General features: G+C 35.4%; 3 protein-coding genes across 3 annotated transcripts; 1 reads left to right on the top strand and 2 right to left on the bottom strand.

The window, feature by feature from the left end:
* Positions 1 to 3,086: 3,086 nt before the first annotated feature.
* On the top strand, positions 3,087 to 4,929 carry LOC18051149 (transmembrane protein 256 homolog). Its single transcript, XM_006447685.2, has 5 exons — positions 3,087 to 3,205; positions 3,290 to 3,360; positions 3,510 to 3,590; positions 4,212 to 4,255; positions 4,533 to 4,929. Exons 1-5 carry the CDS (start codon positions 3,091 to 3,093, stop codon positions 4,630 to 4,632), a joined length of 411 nt encoding a protein of 136 aa, XP_006447748.1. The 5' UTR covers positions 3,087 to 3,090; the 3' UTR covers positions 4,633 to 4,929.
* Positions 4,930 to 5,007: 78 nt separating this feature from the next.
* On the bottom strand, positions 5,008 to 6,262 carry LOC18051151 (PLASMODESMATA CALLOSE-BINDING PROTEIN 1). The gene is made up of 3 exons (XM_006447684.2): positions 5,991 to 6,262; positions 5,548 to 5,796; positions 5,008 to 5,188 (listed from the first exon to the last, which is right to left on the bottom strand). The coding sequence occupies exons 1-3, from the start codon at positions 6,067 to 6,069 to the stop codon at positions 5,154 to 5,156; spliced, it is 363 nt and encodes a 120-aa protein (XP_006447747.1). The 5' UTR covers positions 6,070 to 6,262; the 3' UTR covers positions 5,008 to 5,153.
* A 433-nt stretch (positions 6,263 to 6,695) lies between these two features.
* On the bottom strand, positions 6,696 to 15,750 carry LOC18051150 (histidine kinase 2). Its single transcript, XM_006447687.2, has 14 exons — positions 14,551 to 15,750; positions 13,749 to 13,952; positions 13,034 to 13,528; positions 12,618 to 12,893; positions 12,270 to 12,439; positions 11,935 to 12,147; positions 11,634 to 11,820; positions 11,367 to 11,418; positions 11,051 to 11,280; positions 10,847 to 10,945; positions 9,822 to 10,489; positions 8,709 to 9,209; positions 7,579 to 7,983; positions 6,696 to 7,428 (listed from the first exon to the last, which is right to left on the bottom strand). The coding sequence occupies exons 1-13, from the start codon at positions 14,875 to 14,877 to the stop codon at positions 7,734 to 7,736; spliced, it is 3,672 nt and encodes a 1,223-aa protein (XP_006447750.1). The 5' UTR covers positions 14,878 to 15,750; the 3' UTR covers positions 6,696 to 7,428; positions 7,579 to 7,733.
* Between the last annotated feature and the right edge of the window lie 5,324 nt (positions 15,751 to 21,074).

The raw sequence follows: 21,074 nt of genomic DNA on the forward strand, positions 1-21,074 counted from the left end.
AATTTTTGAGGTAATACTAAAATTTTATATATATATATTACTTATGTTGATTGAGAAGAAGATAGTGTAACGATAAAAGACAGATGAATAATATGAATAATAATAAACTTAAATTCTTTAATTTTAAATATATAAAAATAAATAAATAAGGAAAGTAAATGATATATTCAAAAAAAAAATCTTTCTTGATCTTATCAAAGAAATGATGAGAGATTATAGGGTACAAAAAGTATTTTTAACAAACCAAAATTTAGGATGGGGTTAGTGAAATGAAAGGGGATTAAGACAGCCTCTAGATTATGCAAAATCCTAGTGATTCTCACTAACATGCTTTAGAATCAAATTGCCTAAATACATTTCTAAAAAAAGGGTATCTTGTTTTTCTCTGTCTCCTTCAAAGTGTGTGTACATGATGGCCCCACATTCTTATCTTCAGTTAACCTTTATTGATGCCTCTGTTTGGCATTTTGTGCTTGATATTTGGACCTTTTTCGAGTTGATGTAGCTTTAAGCCTAAGTTAATAGGCAATTAAATTGGTGACATGGTTTTTGTAAAAATCTAAGGGAAATCACCATCATCACCTCTTTTACTTTTCTATGGCTTATATCATCAATTGTGACATCTTGAAAGCAACAATCACTACAAGTAGAACCCCAAAATTTGATCACCAATTAACAGAAAGAGAACTCACAACCCCACAATTCATCATCCTGATCCTGAAGAAGAGAATATGAAGTTGGAGTTGGAGCGCAAGAAAGAACATTAATTTATTCTCTCTCGTGCTTGGCATCAATTCTTGATATGATTCTATGATAATATAATATCATACTTCGTCTACAAACATTGTTTTGGTATCCCATGCAAACTTTTACACGCAAAATTTAACTCATTGGAACATAATAAACAGTGATTGCCAAGACAAAGTCATTTTTGTTGATATAACTGTCTATTTTTTAATATGATTTTGTCTATTTTTCAGTCTTTCAGATATCGCTCATATTCAATATTAATCAAGAAATGATCTAAATCAATCTTACTATAGCCCCTATCCCAAATATCAACAAGAGCACGGTCTAAAATAATCTCTACATAGATTAATTGGGACATAACCTATATCTGTCTTATTATTGTGTTACACTAAAAAGTTTAAGTGAAATAGATAACCATATGAACTAAAATCTCAAGTCTTATAGAAACAAACCATGAATCTAACATTCTAACCAGGACCGTTCAGAATCTGATCCCCGATATGCTTCGATTTTTTAGTTAATGGATTTGATTGAATTGAAAATTTAAAAATTCATAGTCGATGGATTAGATATGGATTTACTTTTATAAATCCAAAAAAATCTACAAATCCAAAAGAAACTTATTTAATTAAAAAAAATGAAACTTATGAATTAAGTCAAATCTACATCCAATCTGTTGACATATGAATTAGATTTGGATTGAATTTTATAAATTTATAGATTGTATTGGATTAAAAATTTTATAATTCGTAAAATTGTAAATCGAACATGAATTGACGTCTAATCCATAAGATCTGATCCACCGAATCGAACCATAATTATGGACAATATATAATATTTTAATGAGGTAAAAATGTTGTTAAATTTACAAATTTGAAACACACACAGCACAAGAAAGAAAGTAGTCAAGGCCCCAGGTGTGTCCCCTAACCCCCACAACCCAAAAAGTGACTGACTGCTTCAGTTCTTCAGTTGGACGCATAAAAATATAAAAATATCAATTAACGCATGGCATTAGGCATTAGCATATCGGGACTAAGGTGCCACAATTTCAAAGCATTACAAACATCAATGGAGCCAAAAATAGACAGAACAAAAGCCATTATGATACCTGTTGACTTTTCCATCCACACTTCATCGTCCTCCAGCCGACCATGTCTCGGCTTTTGGTGTGCAGATTTTGTCTTAACCTCCCTCGCTCGAAGTTAAAGGCCTTGTCCCTAAATTTGAACCCCCCACTTTGGTCCCTAGGCACCCATTTTGGTCTTCATTTTGGGTCTCGTTGGGTCCCCTCTGTACGAAACATGCATGATGAATAATAAATTAAAAGAATGTTCATGGGGTTTAGCTAGTGATTTAAAAAAAAAAAAAAAAAGTTTGGTGTTTTTGTTTTTGTTTTGGGTGTCTTCGGCAGCAAAGACCAAAGACAAATTGCTTTATAGCCTCAAAGTATTTACGAGAGAAAGAACAAATTCATTACTCCTTCAATCACGTTTGTGCGACAAAATCGTCGTTTTCTTATTTATTTATAAGTTATAACAAGTTGTCGTTTCTAGAAGACTGGAACATCATTGTCATTTGTTTATTTGTCAAACATGGCACATTTTTTTAATCTGGGATTTGATTAAAGTCTTTGTTAGATAGATTAGAGATCTTTGTTTGCTAATAGAATATATATATTGTTTTTTTTCGCACGTTGATACCGATGCTAGCTAAGCTAAGCTGGTTAGCATGCTCTGCTTTGAACTCGGCTTGCTTTGTCTCTCTCTCTCTCTCTCTCTCTCTCTGCGTGTGACTTCCACCCAAAAACAAAAAAAAATATATATTAATTATAATAATCAAATTATCAAAGTAAACGATTCAAGTTTCTAAGGATTTAACAATTCGGCGAAATGTTTCACAAGACTATATATTATTTATTAACACTGCACAAATTTTGACTTTTGTGTGATTCCCTGGCACTGGCCATTTGAAGAAATTAAAGTGCCATTCAAATTGGAAGAAAAGTTGACTGCTTGTATTAAACTGCACGTTAATCCTTTGATCAACTCGTAATAGACATTCTTCGGAGTCAGTCAGTCATGGAGAAAGCTAAATACCAAGAATTGACAAAGTGGAATGCAATTTGGAAGAAGAAAAATGGTGCAAATTTGGTTGTGTGCTGTGGAGGAAGTACAAAATTTGGGCTAATAATAGAACTACCCAATGCGAGAAACAGGCCCATATATAATAAATCTTTACTATTGGGCTACGATCCATCACTCGGCCCATATACAAATTTTAACTATTTTGGTGGGGTGCGTGGCCAACTCTTAAACGACGACGTGTAGCACTTTTGTAATGCGTCGTCATTCAACGATGAGTGAAGAAAGGCTGATACGGAGAGAACCAAAAGAGAGAAGAAGAATTATTATGATGGATCCTGTGATCTGGCATAAAATTGCTGCTGTATCTGGTGTGTATTACTCATTAACACAGCGAAAATTTCAATGGATTTTTTCAATCTTTGACACGCGTATTGTGATTTTACTTGAAACAGGAGTAGCTGCACTTGGTTTAGGCACCTATGGCGCCCATGGCTTCAAGCCCCAAAACCCCTCTTTCAAAGAGGTCACTCTTTCCCCATTTAATTTCATTTCCAGCTTCTTCTTTTTTTTCAATTCGATTTCTTTTATGGGCTTTTGCTAAAGTTATAATTTTTTAAACTTGTTAGTGACAAGTATTTGTTTTTTTTTTTTTTTAATTTCCTGATGGTGAAGGTATGGCAAACGGCTTCTCTTTACCATTTGGTTCACACAGCTGCTTTGGTTGCTGCCCCTATCACTAAAAATCCCAACATTGTGAGTGTCGTTGCTGGCATTTCTGAAGTACTGCTTTTGTTTATTGATAGTACCTACATTAGTCAAAATAGCGTGTTGTGTTGGCTCATACATTCTGATGAAATTATTTCTTTTATGTGTGAATATGTGTTGGATAAATAACAAAATTTGGTCAAGATATGTCAATAGTTATTATCTTGTTGACGGGTACTAGATTATCAGTTACATTAAGTTATGATGTTCTATATATATTTTGGTGTTTATGTATTGATGTAGGTGTTAAAAGTTAATCTTGATCCGAGGGATGAATGAGAAGAATATATGATAAGACCATGATTGAGAGTAATAAATTATAAAATAAATGACTAGCTTGTTGTTTCCAATGGATTATGTGATAGGGTGTCTCTACTATGCTAGTTTAACTTTTTTATGGATGCTATAGCTGAGGCATTATCCGTCCTCTGATGATTTTTATCCTTGAACTTATGTGATATTGATATGGTTTTGTTCTATATTCTGCTCATGTATTTGTGAAGTCTGTTTATATGTTTGATAATTCATGTGAAATGGAGAAATTATTTCTCTTCAGTGATAATTTCAACCATATGCTATGTGACCTTTGGCTCTTGTCTTTTGTCTCAGTTTGGAGGCCTTTTGACTGCCGGAATTCTAGCTTTCTCTGGGACGTAAGTGATCATTTCTGTTCTTTGATATTCATGTATGTAAACAGATTGTATGTGATGAAGTTTCTACTTCATTGATGCTTCTTTTGGGCATAAATGTGTTTTGAAGTGAGGTTTAGTTAGTGCTTTGAATTTATGTTTGCAAGGGTTTTGCACGTGGGCTAATTTACTCTCGCTCTTGGTTTAGCATGCAAAAACTATATTGTGTTGTGGATATAGCAGGCCTTTTCATTTTTTTTTAATCAATAGAGAAAATGATGTGTATATTTGGGGTTTGTAGGTGCTATACTGTGGCATTCCTTGAGGACAGGAAGTACTCTACTCTAGCGCCCTTTGGTGGCTTTGCCTTCATTGGAGCTTGGGCGAGCTTGCTATTCTAAGGATTTGGTCTTTAGCTACGTCCTGTTGCTGCTTTGGTATCAAACAGATGCTGAAGGAATTTATTGGCATCGGTCTCTTATCACTGTTGCTTCTGGTCTATGATGTGTATTATTTAACTATATTTTAGTATGCTCGAATGCCTCTTGTGTAACTTAATGGCCCTGTTAATGTCATATTTATTCCCAATAAAGTCTGTTCGTGAAGATGAACACAACTTATTGTAATTTGTAAAGCAATACTCGTTGTGTGACAGTGTGAGCACTGAAAAAACAATACATACTCAAGAATTTATATAACTTGTTGAACTGGGGAAAGAAGAAATTCACAACTTAATTCTCCCTCTTGACTCATGTTTTTCTTCGAAAAACCGAGTCAAAAATCATCTCAACCTGACTTTTGTATTCGTCATTTTCTTCTGAATAAAACTTATTAAAATGCAAAACCGGAGCAAACTTAAATGAGAAATGAGAATTTTCATCTTCCGAGTTCGTCGATGCAAATCTTGATGGTTGCTGATGAGTTAAGGTATGAACTCATATCGGCAAGAGTTGTGACCTGCATGCAGAAATTGGAACAAAGTTCATTACAAAGATAATTAGATAGAAACACAATCAAGTGAGGGAGGAAATAAGAATTGAGGTCATTGTTATGTTTGATTATTCACTAAGCTGCAATGGAGCTCATTTAAAAGTAGAATTTAGCAGACATGGTGAGTAGATCACACATGGGGTCAATGTCCTCGATCTATTTTTTCTCTTATCCAATCTCACATGGCCTATTTGATTTACATGCACATGGGACTGCTTATTATTCTTTTATATTGCATGAAAGGGATAAGATTTTAATTGCTTACAACAAGCTTTCCTCAGAGAATCTCTAGTTATACTAAAAAGTATTTTTTTTCAAGTGCTTACTGGGATCAAGTTCAGTAATCACGGCAGCTCCTTTAAAGTAGCAAGATCCGCCTTTGTTCTTGAACTTCTGAAAATAGCTGTTGAAAGCATATGAAGCATGGTCTCTTGTCGTGTTGGGATAATAGCAAGGCTGGTTCATTTGAATCTTGCTACAATCTGCACCATTCCCACAAGCCCAATCCATTGCAGCTTGCAACTCATCATCTGGCGTCTGCTCATCAGCTATGCACCACTGCTCATTCTCCCCATCTGATAAATGTAGGAGCGAATGTGTGTGTGCATATATATAATAACACACGAACAGAAAAATGCATATTTCAAGCCTTAGTTTTCTCACATTAAGATTCAGCAGCAAATGTAAAGAACATGGAAAGAACTTGGAAGTTTAAATTCTAAATCTGCTATTAAACAACACAAAGGGAAATATTGGTTAGAAGGCTTACTTGATTTTGGAGTAATTATAGATGTGGCAAGCAGAGCAAGCATTATCCTTAGCAAAACAATTGACATCTTCTTTCCCATTGAAGAGGGGAGAAGGACTGGAGGAGGGAGGGAGGGAGAAGATGCACAATAGCTGAATCAGCCTATCTACACAAGAAGTCTTGCAGCCACAACCAGTAAGAAGCTTCATATATAGTGTGAAAAATGCTTTAAAAATTGGCTGGTTTTTCTAAAGTGCTTTTAATTATTCAAAAGTAGTAAGTTCCATGTGGTATCAACCAAGATTTGGGCCTCCTTTAGGCTGTTTCTTCATACCTTTAACCTAGCTGCATGGCACTTCTGATTTTTTTATGGTATCTGAAGCTACATTATTTGCGTGGTGAAAATTTGAAGGCAGAGGCCAAATCAACTTTTGTTATGATCTACTTTTCACTCGAGCATCTTCTTGTTGGATGCCATTTTATGGTCTACTCTTTCCTTTTATTTTATTTTATTTTATTTTATTTATTTTTTATTAGTCTATATTATTATTATTATTTTGCAATATTATCAATTAATCAAATTATGCAACGGGAAGCATCAACTACATTTTTATTCTGATGGCTGATCATCAAAAAATAAATTGTTACGATGCTCATATCAGCATTTCTTAGCGGAGCCAAAAAGCTCCATATTGGTCAAGTATAGTTCATGAAAACAAACCAAACCACCAGAAAAGAACATGCCCGTGCTGATGGCTTATAACCATCACACACTACACATTATGTATATTATGTATGTGATTCAAAGTAGTTCATTACACATTGACTCTATGAAGGAAAAAAACAATATACATACAGCTAGGACACAAAGCCTAGCCATAAGATTCAACAAATATATAGAAAGGATACATAGGTTACAAGTTTCAACATACACAATATTCATCACTTATAACCAAACAGCATTATAGTAACCATCATCTTCATCTTCAAAACACATAACGCAATCCGGATGAAAACAAGATCTTTCGGCTAAGCCACAGGAGCACATTGTTCCATCTTCCAGGGTTTTCCTGTAAATGCTCTTGAGCTTTGCTGCTGCATTTAGCCCTCAAAATTAAGCAGACTTGAAAGAAAAATGGTATACAATGCCAAAATAGCCACATCATACTCTACTATGATGAATAATTCAAACAGTTACTCTCTCTTGGCATTATAGCATTTGATTCTTCACTGTCTTGAAGGAAGATTGAACAAATGTTGTAAAACAGGAAAGGCAATAGAGGGTGGTTGGTTTGGCAAATACAGAGGATATATACAAAACGGACACCAATCTATAAGAGATTGCGTTAAGTGAGCATAAAAGGCTTTGTGGATGTGTCAAATGGGCAAGCATATGATCACTCTGCCCCAGAACTTACACTTACTTGAATGCATCACATATGGTTACAAGCTCAGCTTCCTGCAATCAGAGAACCATTCAGTAAAGATTCATGATTGACTTGGGTGCAGAATACGACAAACAAATTCACATTAAATGATTCAGGCATGAAACAGTGGATAGCTGATGCCTACATCCATCTCCATCCAACCCAACTAGTGTAATACTCACCATATATTGAATGGCATTAGGGCTAATGTAGGGACTGGTCAATATAACCCAACAGAGCGATGATGCTTGCCATTAGTTCCTGTCAATCCAAATATAATGAAGACCAACCAGAGTGGGAACCATCAGCCTATAATCACAGCCATGTAAAGACCATATCAACCAGACATAAAGAATCGTGCCACTGCTGTATAAAGTTGCTCATCTTCAAAAGGCTTTGACACATAATCATCCATCCCACATTTCATGCACTGTTCATTTGAGGCCTGAATGACATCAGCTGTCATAGCTAATATTGGTACATGCCACAGACCCACATTTCCAAACATCTCAGCCGATGATTCACCAGATGCAATTTGCTCATTAATCTCATTCTCGAGGTGGCGGATTTGCCAAGTTGCTTGAAACCTGCATAACTTCACAGTGTCAAGAATTTGGCATGCTTAAGGGGTACCATTGAACGGGAAAACTGTGCCAGAAAATGCTTGATAGTTAAGAGCATTGATAGAACTAATAGTTTTCTTTTTTATTTAAGATTATCTGCCACATATTAAGATCAAAATGGAAGAAGTAAATAATACAAGTACGGTTCCCTAACAATTTCGATGAACTAAGAAATATAACAAATAGAGTAGAGTGAGACATTCAGACACTGGATGATATTTACCATTCTCAACATGTTTTGGACATATTAGATACAAATAAACATGCCTACAGAACCATGTAAATGCCCGATCAACTTCTAAATTTATTGCTTATGCATTAAAGTGGTTAAACGAGTTTCCATTGGATTGAATAAAATTACTCCAGTGGCCACATTAAAATCATGTGCAGATAGAAGTGTCTTTTCCTAGCGGACTAGTAGTATCACTGTAGGTTGAAGCCAAAGGGTTTGATTCTAGTCAAGCAACCAAAATTCAAATGGAACCAGCAAAAAAATTTTGGGATGATTTTTCTAGCTTAGCGGCTGACTAAATCTTTTATAAATTTCAACTGGATCTGCAGCACGCACTTCCTAAGTTCTTATCATGAAACATTGTTAGCACACCACTCCTACTTCCTTAGTTCAGAAAGAATAGTGAGTCAGTGACTAAATAGAACAGAACTATATATTATAACAGCAGGGTAGTTACCCATCCATTTCTGGCATTTGCAGATCCATGAAGCAGGCATCAAAGTTATGGGGTGGTGTAAGCTTATCTACAGCAGCCCTGCCGCAGTCCACACAAGTAACGATTGCTCCATGTTTCTTTAAAGCACCTTCTGCCACTCTTCTATTGACCATATTGTCATCCACCACCAAAATTTGTTTTCCTTTTAATAGGTGCCCCAGTGATGGCTTCTTTCTTTTTTGTTGCAACTTCTTAGAGCTTTCAGGGTCTTCTTGGAAGCAGCCAATCAAGACACTCAACCTAAGAGGTTTTGTCAACAATGTTACAATACCATCAGATTTGAGCTCATTGCGATCAGTTTCGCTAATGGAGGTAGCTAAGAGAAAAATCTTTGGGAGGTTTCTTGAGATTTCCAGGCCGCCTTTTCTCCTTTGCTGTTTCAGCATATAATGCAACACAAGACCAATTTCCTTATCCCAAACATCTTTGTCAATGAGAACCAATGCTAACTGTGGCAACACACTGGACAAAGCAACCAACCATGCATTAGGAAAATGTAAACAAGATTACAGCAGTCAATTTCTTCTATAATTTAAATTTTAGACAATAATTTCATTTTACTTAGATAAGACACTGCCATTTATGTCTTTGACAGTCATAAAATGGGATTGCAGAAAAGAGGCATCTTGTAGTAACAAGTAAGCCCATTAATTAGCTTGTTTGAGAAAAAGAGAACTTGAGATAAGTCAAGTTCATTAACAGAGACAGAGACAGAGACAGAGACAGAGACAGAGACAGACAGAGACAGAGACAGAGACAGAGACAGACAGAGACAGAGACAGAGAGAGAACTGATGAGTACAGAAACGTACAAACTGCTATCTGAAAAGCCATCGAAAGCTTCAGATCTCTCCCAGGTTAATGTTGATCATTTGTAAGCTTAACAAGGTGTGGATGTATTCCATGAGGCAGGTAATAGAAATACCAATAATTTAGTTTTATTGATTCTAAGAATTGAAAACAGGTACTTCTCAGTCAACCTTTAAATTTGTTAGTTTTAGTGTATAAATTGTAAAACATTGGAACTTTTTACCATAATTCATCTTCACAACTATTCTATCAAAGCAAATTATACCTGGTGCTGCATGTGTCAGATAAATAAGAGCATGCCAATTGCATACTGTTGGCTACATGCACAGCCATTTCCAATCTCTGAAGATGATATCTTGTGACCTCAGCTCGGATGCTTTTGTCATCAATTACCAATGCCCGTAATCCTCGGAACTCTGAAACATCTGGAACATACTGCTGCCACTTTGGATCCAGTGAATTTCTTTCTCCTTCTGTAAAAGTCACGGTGAATGAAAAAGTACTGCCAGTGCCAGGTTCACTCACAAACCCAATCTCGCCACCCATGAGTTCCACCAGACAACGGCTGATACTCAGTCCTATTCCAGTACCACCATATGTTCGTGAAGTGGAACTGTCAGCCTGCATAAAAGGAGTGAAAATTCGCACTTGTGCCTCTCGAGGAATTCCAACACCTGTATCTTCAACAGTCACTAGTAACTTAATCCTACCAAGTTGCTCCATTGTATTTGTGTTATCTAACATTTTAAAGTTTTCCCAGCTTTTCCATCTGTCAACTACAGGAAACCCACTCAATGTGTTATATACTTTGTCTGATTTGTGTTGAACTGAATTTAAACTTTTTTCCAGCACTTTATCCTTAACATCAACTTTGCTCCTTACGTCATCTGCCAAATGCACTGAGACAAATATATGCCCCTTGTCTTGTGTGAACTGCAATGCGTGAGGAAAAATTAGCAAAACAAACTTATTAAACAATGACATGATCATTCACGAGAGAGAAATGGCAAAGATACACTGTCATAATACTTGACCATCATTTCACGGATGTTTTTGGTCCAGAACTAGCATATCATGATAATTTAAAAGATTGGGAGGACCGAGAGCGGCATCCTCACACAAATACTAAGGGAAATGTCTAATTATTTGAAACAAATATACGCAATCCATCAAATAACAAACAATTGCCTGTGGTAATGGCTTCCTTCTTAAGTTAACAGGGCTTTTGTAACCAGTTCGTCTAAATATGAGACAAAAGTGAAGAAATGCAGGAGCAAGAAAATAACTAACCTTGATTGAATTTCCAACAAGATTTGTTATTATTTGCCGAAATCGTCCAGGATCACCAATGACAACTTCAGGAACCCTGTCGGAGACATATATGGCCAACTTCCCTCACACAGAAGAACACCTTATGTAAGAATAATATTGTAAATACCAACTGAATGGACATAGGAAAACAAAAAATGAGAAAAGAAAATAATTAGGTAATACCTCAATTCCTTTCTGATTAGCTTTGCTCGAGAAAAGGGATAGAACATTATCAAGAACATCGTGCAGATGAAAAGGTACAAATTCTGGTTCAAGCCTTCCAGATTCTATCTTAGCCTGATCAAGAACGTCATTTATTAATGAGATAAGATCCTTCCCACTATTATGAGCAGTCTGGGCATAGTCCAACTGGGCTGCATCAAGTTCTGTATCCATCAGCATTTGCAGCATACCTGGAAAATGATCATAAGCAGCAATCTATCAGTTAATCTTGACATATTTGGAGAAGCCTACAATAATTGAAAGACTCTTAACTTACCTAAGACACCGTTCATTGGAGTCCTGATCTCATGGGAAACAGTTGCAAGAAACTGCAAGAAAAAGAGAAACCTTGAGTGACGAAAGAATTGACTTATTATATATATAAATAAAAAAGAAGGTGAAATAAAATAATGCTAAAGATAAATTTCTTCACAGAAAACTCAACAAAGGAAGCCATGCTTCAACACTGAAAGTTTCAGTCAGGATGCCTCTATTTGTTAAGGACAGCAAAGAGTGACTCATCAATAGGACAAGGGGAGGGCACCTGAGATTTTGCCACATCTGCAGCTTCAGCACGAGCTTTGAGCTCCATCATCTCATGATAGTCATTTTCCACTTGTGCAATTCGATTTATGGCCGCATGGAAGATATGGCCAACAAGCAAAGTAATAACTACGACTCCTATTGATGCATTGATTGCCGTCCAAGGTACAGGAGGTTTTTGTTTAAACCTGTAATTAGAACAAAAAATAAATAAATAAATAAAAGAGAACTTTTGTCTGAATAAATATGTGATTACATTACCTTCTGCTGATTTGTACACTGAAGTTTGTGAGAGAACTAACCTGCAATGCATCTCATGCTTCCGTGATGGATCACCAAAATCAAGGTTGCTGACACGCAGCAGACCTGTGTCGGTGACATCAGGACCATACATGTTGATTGGAGCAGATGCATTTGTTGTGTCATAGACATTCACAACAATTGTCTGCTTACTGGCAAGTTGGTGCAGAAGCTTCTCCACTAGGGATGGGACATCATATGATGCGCCAAGATACCTTATGAAGTAATGATCTCAGTGAAAAAATCAACTTAATCTTTTTGAAGTGAAACATAGAATACTTCAAAAAGATAAAACATATATGAGAAATCAAGAATATTCAGGAGGAGATATAGTTACCCCAAAGTAGCTTCTATACGCTGTTCTGGTGTAGCATCTTGGGGTAGGTCAGTGTTGTAGACAGCAAATGTGAGTACAACACCAAGGTGGTTAGACTTTAACAGCTTAAACGGTGGTGTCAATACTCCCTTCCCAGATGCCCTTGCTCGCAAAATGTTTTCACGGTCTTCCTGCAGGAGATGCAATGGCATGATAAGCTTGATAGAACAAATTAAGTAATAAATATATTTTGAGGTAACTTGTGTCTTGGTACTAACATTTCAGCAGAAATATACTAAACAAATTTAGTGGATATTTTAAGAACAATTGAGCATATATAAGCAAGCACCAAAGCCTAAATAAACCCACCTTTCCAGACATCATGTCAATAGAGACAATGTGGGACACAGTTTCTTGAGAAAATATAACTGGTGCATATTCATCTTGAACAGGAGCAGGATCCAAATTTTCTGGTGTACAATCTTGCACAAGAGTCTGGTCCTCAGTTTCCATTTTCTTTATTTTCCATCCATGCTGCTTCTCAAATTGCTCTCTCTCTGAGTGAAGAACTTTCAAAGCATAAGCTACACCACTAGTAAGTGGTCTCTCGAAAGCTGTTCTCTCAGTATATTCACCAAATGTTTTCTGCATGACAAAAGAGGAAGAATAAATATCAACTGAAAACATAGCAGTAATGAATAAGAGTCCATAAGCTTAGACCTATGGTTTCATAAAATTATAATCTTGAGGTATAACAGAGTAGAAAGAGCTGAAAAGAAGACTACCTGATCGACTGCAGATGGATGTTTCCTATGGTGAAAGGTGGACACCAGAATAGCCAAGGCATGAACATGATTCATGCTCACATTAAACTGATCCTGGAGCATCCTCGCTCGCTCGTCACACATACTGGCAAGTGTCTCTTTCCTTCTCAAATGCATCTTTTCTTTCAAGTGCCAAAACAACCAGACGGAAATTGCAATACCAAGCAGAACAAAGACCACTAGGATCTTCATCCTCCACTTTCCAGCACTTCTAGGAGGGTGAGGAGTTTGCTGTTGCTGTTTCTGCTGCAGTATCATTTGACGCTGTTGGGGCACAGGCTGCAACTGATCATGCTTATGCTTGTGGTTCCTCCTTGATTTAAAAAGTAAACTGACAACAATGCAGATTACCACCATTCCACAAATGAACCACCAACACCCTTTAAACAAACAAAAGGATAAAATCTTGAAATGATCTCTCGTGCAGTTGCTCCATGTCCTTGCTTGGGAGATGTTCTAAACAGAGTCAAATCAACCACTAAGTTAACTAATCCATAACTTGTAGAAATTTTTGACAAAGACAACAAAATACCGTTCATAGAAATAATTAAGCCATACTTTATTTATGTAAAAAGACTTTCCAGGGCATAGAAACAAACTCTTTTAGGCAGTAAAAAGAAAAGGCTCTTGCCAGACCCATTAAGCACCGAGGAATAAAACCATAAATCACCATTACCTTTAACACTGAATGGTCAAGTTTCCAGGAGACATTCACATCTTCAACTGGGCATTGGTCCATTTGCTTTACATCTTCTGCAAGCCATATACTCTGCTTCTGAAACTCTTGCTTCTTGGAATATGGTACCTTCATAGCACAAGTGATGCCATTATGTAATAGCATTCCTGATCCTGGTTCTCTGGTACATTTGAGGGATGCAATCTGTAATACACACAAGAGAATGCAAGTATTTTAAGATTATATTCTGCCCTTCTATATTTTAAATAAACTTCTAGCATGTTTGGTTTTCTCAACATTAGCCATCAGTAAACAACCATATGACTTCCAATGCTTCCGAAACAGAGAACAGTATTTGAAGTACACTTATTTCCAAACTAAGCAGATATTAATAGTTTCGACACACTGGAGATTATACAGCACTATGGGTAATAAGCATATGAGTTGAATTATCTATTATATCAAAACCCATTTTCAGCTTCATCAATGCCCCAAGTTGCTGTCTAATTCTAAAGTCCAGGTAAAAACATATGTGACTCAGAACTCAAATGGAAGTAAATGAAATAATGAATTAAGCAAAACAGAAGTACATATTAAAGGAATTACATGAACCTCTGCAAGTTTACCCAACAACTTAACAACCCCCCCACACCCCAAAACAAACCCAAAAAAATGCAGAACCAATTATCAATATTGGCCACTACTTCAATCTACAAACGATTTAACCAAACCAAAAAGAAAAACAAGGACATTCCATAGCTTGTATTGTAAAAATGTGAAGTTCAAAAGATTTAGGCAGTACCTGATCTGACTCAGAGAACAAAGTAGCCAAAGCATGGAGCTGGTTGTGGCTAACGTTGGAATGCTGCAAGAAGATTTGAGCCTTTTTTTCACAAGACATTCGGCCTTCCTCCTCCTCATTTCCCACAAAAGCGCCACCATCACAACTTAAGAGAAAACAAATGCTCCCTACAATAACAAAACCCAAAAGCCAGAGAAATGCAAGCGTGCTCCTTCTATTGACGCGGTCCGGCCCTTGCAAAGGCTCGCTTGCCTTCTTCAGCTTTGAACTTGCTGATAATCTACTACTACTAGAGCCACAGAGCTTGCAAGTCATAGCCATAGTCATCTAAACAAGCACCCACTTGTCTTTACTAAGAGTCTTCGGAGCCGGCCAAAGGAAAGATGTAAATTTGCTTGAAAGCCAGCAAATTTTTCACCAAGTTTGGATCTGAACACATCAACATCATTGCTTTATGTGAAAACTGCATGAACCCCAGTTCATTTTCTAAACAGACGAAGCTCTAATTATACACCATGCAAGCAAATAATGTGGTCCAACCTCTTCGCTCTCTCCACTTAATGGCTCAAATACTAAGTTTCATTCACCTTAGTACGTGGACCAATAGATCCCATCTAAAATTCAAAACCACAGGCACAGCTCTTTTGAAGCAAACAAAAATGACCAATCAACATATCAAACCAGAAGCAGCTGAATCAAAAACAAAATCCCACTTGTAATTTGGCAACCTGTGAGAGAATTATTAGCAAGGTAAGAAAAAAATTGGCTTTTTTTTTCCCTCTATATCTAGTACCCCTCTCAGCATTAATCAGCTCTGCAAAGCCAAGTGAAGCATCAAGACAGAAACTTTATCAAAGCAACTCATCAAAACTAAAATTTGAAACAGACCAACTTCATTTCTCGGATAACACAACTGGAATCAATGATCAGAGTCCGATAAAAAAGACACTCCAATAATTTCTCTTTTTCACTGCCCACTTTTCTCTTTCTCTCTGTTGAGTCTGAATTTAGCATTTGAAATTAGAGTTTTTTGGTACATTAAATATTATTGCCTCATCATCTAAGTGGGGATGGTTTAAGCTAAAAGCAAATAAGCCCAAGATGAAGAAGAAGGTGACATTAAAAAACCATTATTATAATATGTAGTGGTGTAGTTAAAAGCTCTTCTAGCATTTTGTCTATTTGACATTTTCAGCATGATTATTTATCTTTAATTTATTTATTATTTTATTAATTTTAGTTGTTTTTGTTTTTTTTTTTTTGCTCTGAGCCGCTTTTGCTTTTGAAAGTGACTGCACCTTCCATTCAGCGATTAAAGATTGTGCAGTTATACGGACACAATCAGAGAAAAATTAGACAGAGAAACTGCTACCTAGTGGGAGGGTAAAATGGGCATTTAAAAAAAGACAGAAAAGGCTTGCGGTTTTGAGTCAAGAGTTCAATTATGAAAATATAAACAAAAGTAAAAGAGGAATCTATTCTATTTCTATTTACCCCAAAAAAAAGGAGAATTATCATCAAGGTCCCTATACTTTACAAATTCTCAAAAAGACATAGTTTGTTGAAATAATTTATCTCAGCTAGGTTTTTATTTTTTAAATGAAATGATCATATTACCCTTAGAGTGTTGGATTTTAACGGCAACATGTCAGTATCAATGCAAGTAGCTTGATACAAAAAATTATAATATTGAGGTCATTTTGATGGAGGTCGATAGAAATTGTAATTTTTTCTGATGGGATGGGATCCTGGATCCCTCTAGATCCCATCCTACTTAAGACGGGATTGAAACATATTTTTGTCTCATAAAAAAATTTAAGAGAATGAGGTATTTTTTTATCTCACTTACATATACGGGACAGGAGTAGGAATGATAAATTTCGTTCCATCATATCTCATTATCGACTAATAATGAAAATTTTTCCAATTAACATGAGATCCCACAAAATCTCATCTCTTTTGGGACGGGATCAGGACATATTGTTATTCCAAAAAAAAATATAAGGACAAGAGTGAAATATTTTTTTATCCCACTTGCATATACAGGACGGCACTGAGATTGGTAAATCTCATCTCATTCTGTCCCATTACCAACCTTAGAGGTCGAGGACATATTTATACGAACGGACAAAATATGTCCTTATTTAAGAGAAAGTAAGAAATTAAAGGATCCAAAGGACAAAATCTCATAAATAAGAAAGAAATATCGGGAATTAATCGGAGATTTTGTGATGGCAAACGTGAACTGGGCGATGAAGAATCTTTAATCGTTTGGAGAATTAGTGGTGAAGTGGCCATCAATGAAAATGTATGTCGGCTACATACCCTTACCCACCATTTCATTTAAAATTTGAAGAAAATGGGCATGGTGAGAGTTGAGAAGATATGGGACTTCCTAAAGCAAGGATTAAACTAACCACTTTAATCTAAATCATGATTAGTTTGACCATAATAATCACTATGATTTTTTTTTTCACCCTTTCGATTCGAGTATTAGAAACTTGGTATATTGTTTTTGTTGTCGTTACTGTAGATTGAAAATTTCTCGAGACTATTTAATTTAAGAAATTTTAGAGCAATTATAGATTAAGGTTAAGTGATTGTAATTTTAGTTATGTACTATAAACTAATATCAAAATTTAAATTAGATGAATTCTTCAATTATCATTAGTAGACATAATGTTGATGTAGGATGGTTGTGTAGGATGAGCATGCATCTTCCAGAGGTCATAATTTGGACTGCAGGTATCTGTTTTTTAGTGTATAATATGTTGTTTTGAAACTTGCGATGAGATAAATCAAAGCTTGGACTACTAATATTGTTATGTCCCATGATCGAGCTAAAAATTTTATTTCTTCCTAGTCGTTTTGCAGTTTTTATTTATTTTCTTATTATTTTCAGGATTTTTTATCTTAATTTTTTATATATCAGATTTGAAAGTTGCTTGTATTGTTCTTCTTATTTGGATTAGTAGAATTTTATTATAAAATAATATTTTAATTTTATTCATTTTTAGTAAATTCACGATATTTAGGGTTAATAAAAAAAAACTTCAAAACGTTAGTTTTATTCATTAAGGTTTCCTAGTAAAATTTTCGTTATTCAGCAACTAAGTTTTTCTTAATTATCAATCTTTTACATTTCTGCACCACCAATGGCTAAATGATGTGTATGACATTCATCTTATTTTTAGACTTAATATTTTGAAATTTTGCTGGCATTTGATTTGTACATGCGCCTAGTGGGACTTGCGTGACTAGCGAGTGGATGGATTAATTTTAGATCACTAATGGATTCTCAAATCTCAAGCAATTATCAAATAAATAGTACACAGACCATCATTAAGAGATGCTCACGCCCTGAGCTTGTCAATTCCTATTTCTTTTTATGTTGAGGGCCAAGGAATCTACCATTTTCAAAGTTATGTTGTTTTGAAAAATAAAAACGACTGCCCAATAAATGCTGGTGGGTGAATTTGGATTTTTCTCCCAGCAACATGTTTTCACTTTCTCGTCCTTGCTAGTCTCTCTATCACGTGTCCCCCTACCCATTGCCAAATTTATTAAGCACCATTATGACTCGAGAGTTAAGAGAGCACTTGCATTTGTTGAGCCAAAAAACAAGCTTAGTGTGTTAAAATATATATAAATATAACCACCATTTTGAATCTTTTCTCCTCACTAAAAATAATAATGTTTGTAGAATATGACCAATTAAGGAAGGCTCATTGGACTTGCAATTAATTTTGTTTTTTGTCACAAGCAAAAAAATGATGTTAATTTTATTGATCATGACCAATTTTTCTCATTTAATGGAGACCTGTAGCAAAGAGCATATTTGAATGTATCACTTCTACCTAAAATTCTTTGCAATCTTGAATTTGACCATTAAATTTATAAGAGTCGAGTGGAGGAGAGCCGTTGATGAAGTTTGTTTACTTTTTGTCTTGGATACCTTAATTAAGATTATTATAAATTTTAGGCCCATGACTTTCATCTTAAGCCACTTTATTATCATCATCTGTCAATTTGATTCCAGCATTTCATTTCATTTCACTTATAGTCGTGGGAAATAACAAGTACATGCGATAATTGCCTAATTGCATGGGCCATATTATGCAATAATATTTAGGGGTTCAATAATTACAAAATCCAGTTGGATAAAGACCCACCACCACTATCATAGATTATTCTTTCCCCCCCCCCCCCCCCCCCCCCATTGCAATTTCTTTTTTTTTTTCCCCCCCCCCCCCCCCCCCCCCTTCGTATGGCAAGTTCATTCTTTTAACATCTCAATTTTAGAAATCTGTTACTTTATTTCATAAATAATTCAATTCTTAAAAAGAAATGAGGCCAATCATAATATTTGCAACTTGTTGTGAAAGAAATGCTGCAATTGATTGTATGCAGCAAAAGCATGATTTGATGAGAAGCACTAAATGTGATTCAAAGGAATATGCTATTTTTATCATGTTTGCTTGCTTGCGTTTCCTTTGCTTCATGAAATTGACATATTAATCTCTCAATAATCAAACCCATTCCTCATAAGTCAAATTCCAAAGTAATGATGCAAAATAAGCACTTCTATTGATGTAATTCCCATATATATATATATATATATATAAAAGAGTCCAATAAAAAAGGCTGCAAACCCATCTTTAAATGAGCTTCAAAAACATACATAAAAATAGAAAAAAATTTGTGGTGCAACTGTTATACCGTATTACAGTTGTATCCAGCCGTTAAATATAAGTAAACCTTCATAATTAGAAAGCGCCCTCAGAGGATTGTACTAATTGCTAAATATCAGTACAACTATACAGTTAACCTAATCCTAAAAATGATAACACTATCTGTTTTGACCAATTGCAACTTTTTCTATTTTGCAAAAATCCTTTTTACCATTTTCTCGCAAAACAAACGCGCCATCAGGGGGTCCCACCACGAGTTAAAAAAAATCAAAATCGCCGAGTCCTGGAATTGCTCGAGAATCGTGACAGCTAAAACAGAAAAGAATGGGACCCGCAGACAGCTTGGATCTGACAATTCGCAGTTCCCCAATTTTCTTCTTTTTCCTCTCTTCAGCCGGGGCGATCAGCGATGGCAGAGGAGAAAAGGCGCGAACGCATCGGAGTGAGACACGTCATCGACGTCACTTGGGTCCCACGGAGCTTCATGATCGGCCGTAACCAGACGGAGCCAAAGCCAATGCAGTTGCTGACAGAGGGACCATGTGCAAGTAACTGTACACATGCTCAAGGACATGTAGGTTATATGAACTTCCATTAAAGTCCTCAAACTTTTGGCTTTGTTGCAAAGAGGTCCACGTATCCAATAAAAGTTGATGCGTGTATCCCATCACATACGCAACAAAACAAAAACGACAATTAGATTGAGTGATTGACTCTGACGTGAACCACAAGGGTTCTCATGTTGTCGTTTTGCTCCAGGACCCTAACTAAAAATACGAATTTTATACAAAAGTTCAAACTATTGTTTATTTAATAAATTTAATCTAGTTAATTAGATTAGAAGATTGAACAATTAGCAATTAGAAAGCGTCTAATCTAATTCAGATTACATTAAATTAATTTGAATTAAACTTTATTAGTTGTGTTTTTTTTTTCATTTAGAATTATTAGAAATCCTAATATTCTATATCGGAGAGTTCTTTCTAAAATAACATGATATTTATTAAGTGACATAATAAATAGTGAGGAGATGTGATTAATTGATTTAGAGTTCGTGAAAAAGTATCGATCGTTTTATGAGTGACGTATCATTTAGGATAATTTTTTAAAATATCTATATTTTTTTAATTTTCTTTCAAAATCATAGGATTAAATTTTAGTGAATATCATGAGGAACATTTACTTTTTATCTACAAAACCCACTATTGGGTACTTTGTAGCAAAGCCAGCGGTTGAGGGGAAGTCCCCATTTGTGCAGAGAATATCTCCACTTCTCCTCCATTAAGAGGTCTCAAAAAAAAAAAATAATAATAATAATAATGCATGATCATATCTGCATAGTGCATGAGGATCAAATTGGCAAATTGTGTTTAACTGTTTATAATAAGTAAATCTTATTCTACTTACTTTCTTTTATTTCCAAAGATTCATTCATTGCACTTTTTTTTTGCCCTCCCTAAAGACTTGCACAATTGCACTTAAAAGGACAAAACGAAAACACAAAAGAGAAAGTGGCAGAGCCCAGAAGCGTTAAAAAATGAATCAGATCATAGGGACTTTTGAAGTCCATGTGATATGGTTGAAAAAAGGAGAGAGGAGAGAGAGGGAGAAAAGGGGTGAGATTCTTTTAATTTTTAAAACAAAAAATATTTAGTTAATGATTGTGGAATAGACTTTCAACAATAACTAATTTATTTAAGGCAGGTGGTAAGTTGTATAATTACGTTACGTAACATATAAAAACTCAATAATTACTATGGTAACACTATTAAACACCATAAAAACTATACGTGTGTTACTAGTAATAATTATTAGATTGATGTATGTTGCGTA

The sequence above is a fragment of the Citrus clementina genome, unplaced genomic scaffold (genome assembly GCF_000493195.1).
Source record: "Citrus clementina cultivar Clemenules unplaced genomic scaffold, Citrus_clementina_v1.0 scaffold_2, whole genome shotgun sequence".
NCBI lineage: Eukaryota > Viridiplantae > Streptophyta > Magnoliopsida > Sapindales > Rutaceae > Citrus > Citrus x clementina.

Bases quoted from the DNA above. Each gene is read 5' to 3' on its own strand.
- LOC18051149 (XM_006447685.2), top strand. From the start codon at position 3,091: ATGCGTCGTCATTCAACGATGAGTGAAGAAAGGCTGATACGGAGAGAA. The intron at 3,591-4,211 runs GTGAGTGTCGTT...CTTTTGTCTCAG, and splicing joins TCACTAAAAATCCCAACATT to TTTGGAGGCCTTTTGACTGC. The intron at 4,256-4,532 runs GTAAGTGATCAT...TGGGGTTTGTAG, and splicing joins ATTCTAGCTTTCTCTGGGAC to GTGCTATACTGTGGCATTCC.
- LOC18051151 (XM_006447684.2), bottom strand. From the start codon at position 6,069: ATGGGAAAGAAGATGTCAATTGTTTTGCTAAGGATAATGCTTGCTCTG. The intron at 5,797-5,990 runs GTAAGCCTTCTA...TACATTTATCAG, and splicing joins TATAATTACTCCAAAATCAA to ATGGGGAGAATGAGCAGTGG. The intron at 5,189-5,547 runs GTAAGCACTTGA...TTCTGCATGCAG, and splicing joins GATTACTGAACTTGATCCCA to GTCACAACTCTTGCCGATAT.
- LOC18051150 (XM_006447687.2), bottom strand. From the start codon at position 14,877: ATGACTATGGCTATGACTTGCAAGCTCTGTGGCTCTAGTAGTAGTAGA. The intron at 11,281-11,366 runs GTAAGTTAAGAG...ATCATTTTCCAG, and splicing joins TCCAATGAACGGTGTCTTAG to GTATGCTGCAAATGCTGATG. The intron at 7,984-8,708 runs GTAACTACCCTG...GAAGTTATGCAG, and splicing joins CAAATGCCAGAAATGGATGG to GTTTCAAGCAACTTGGCAAA.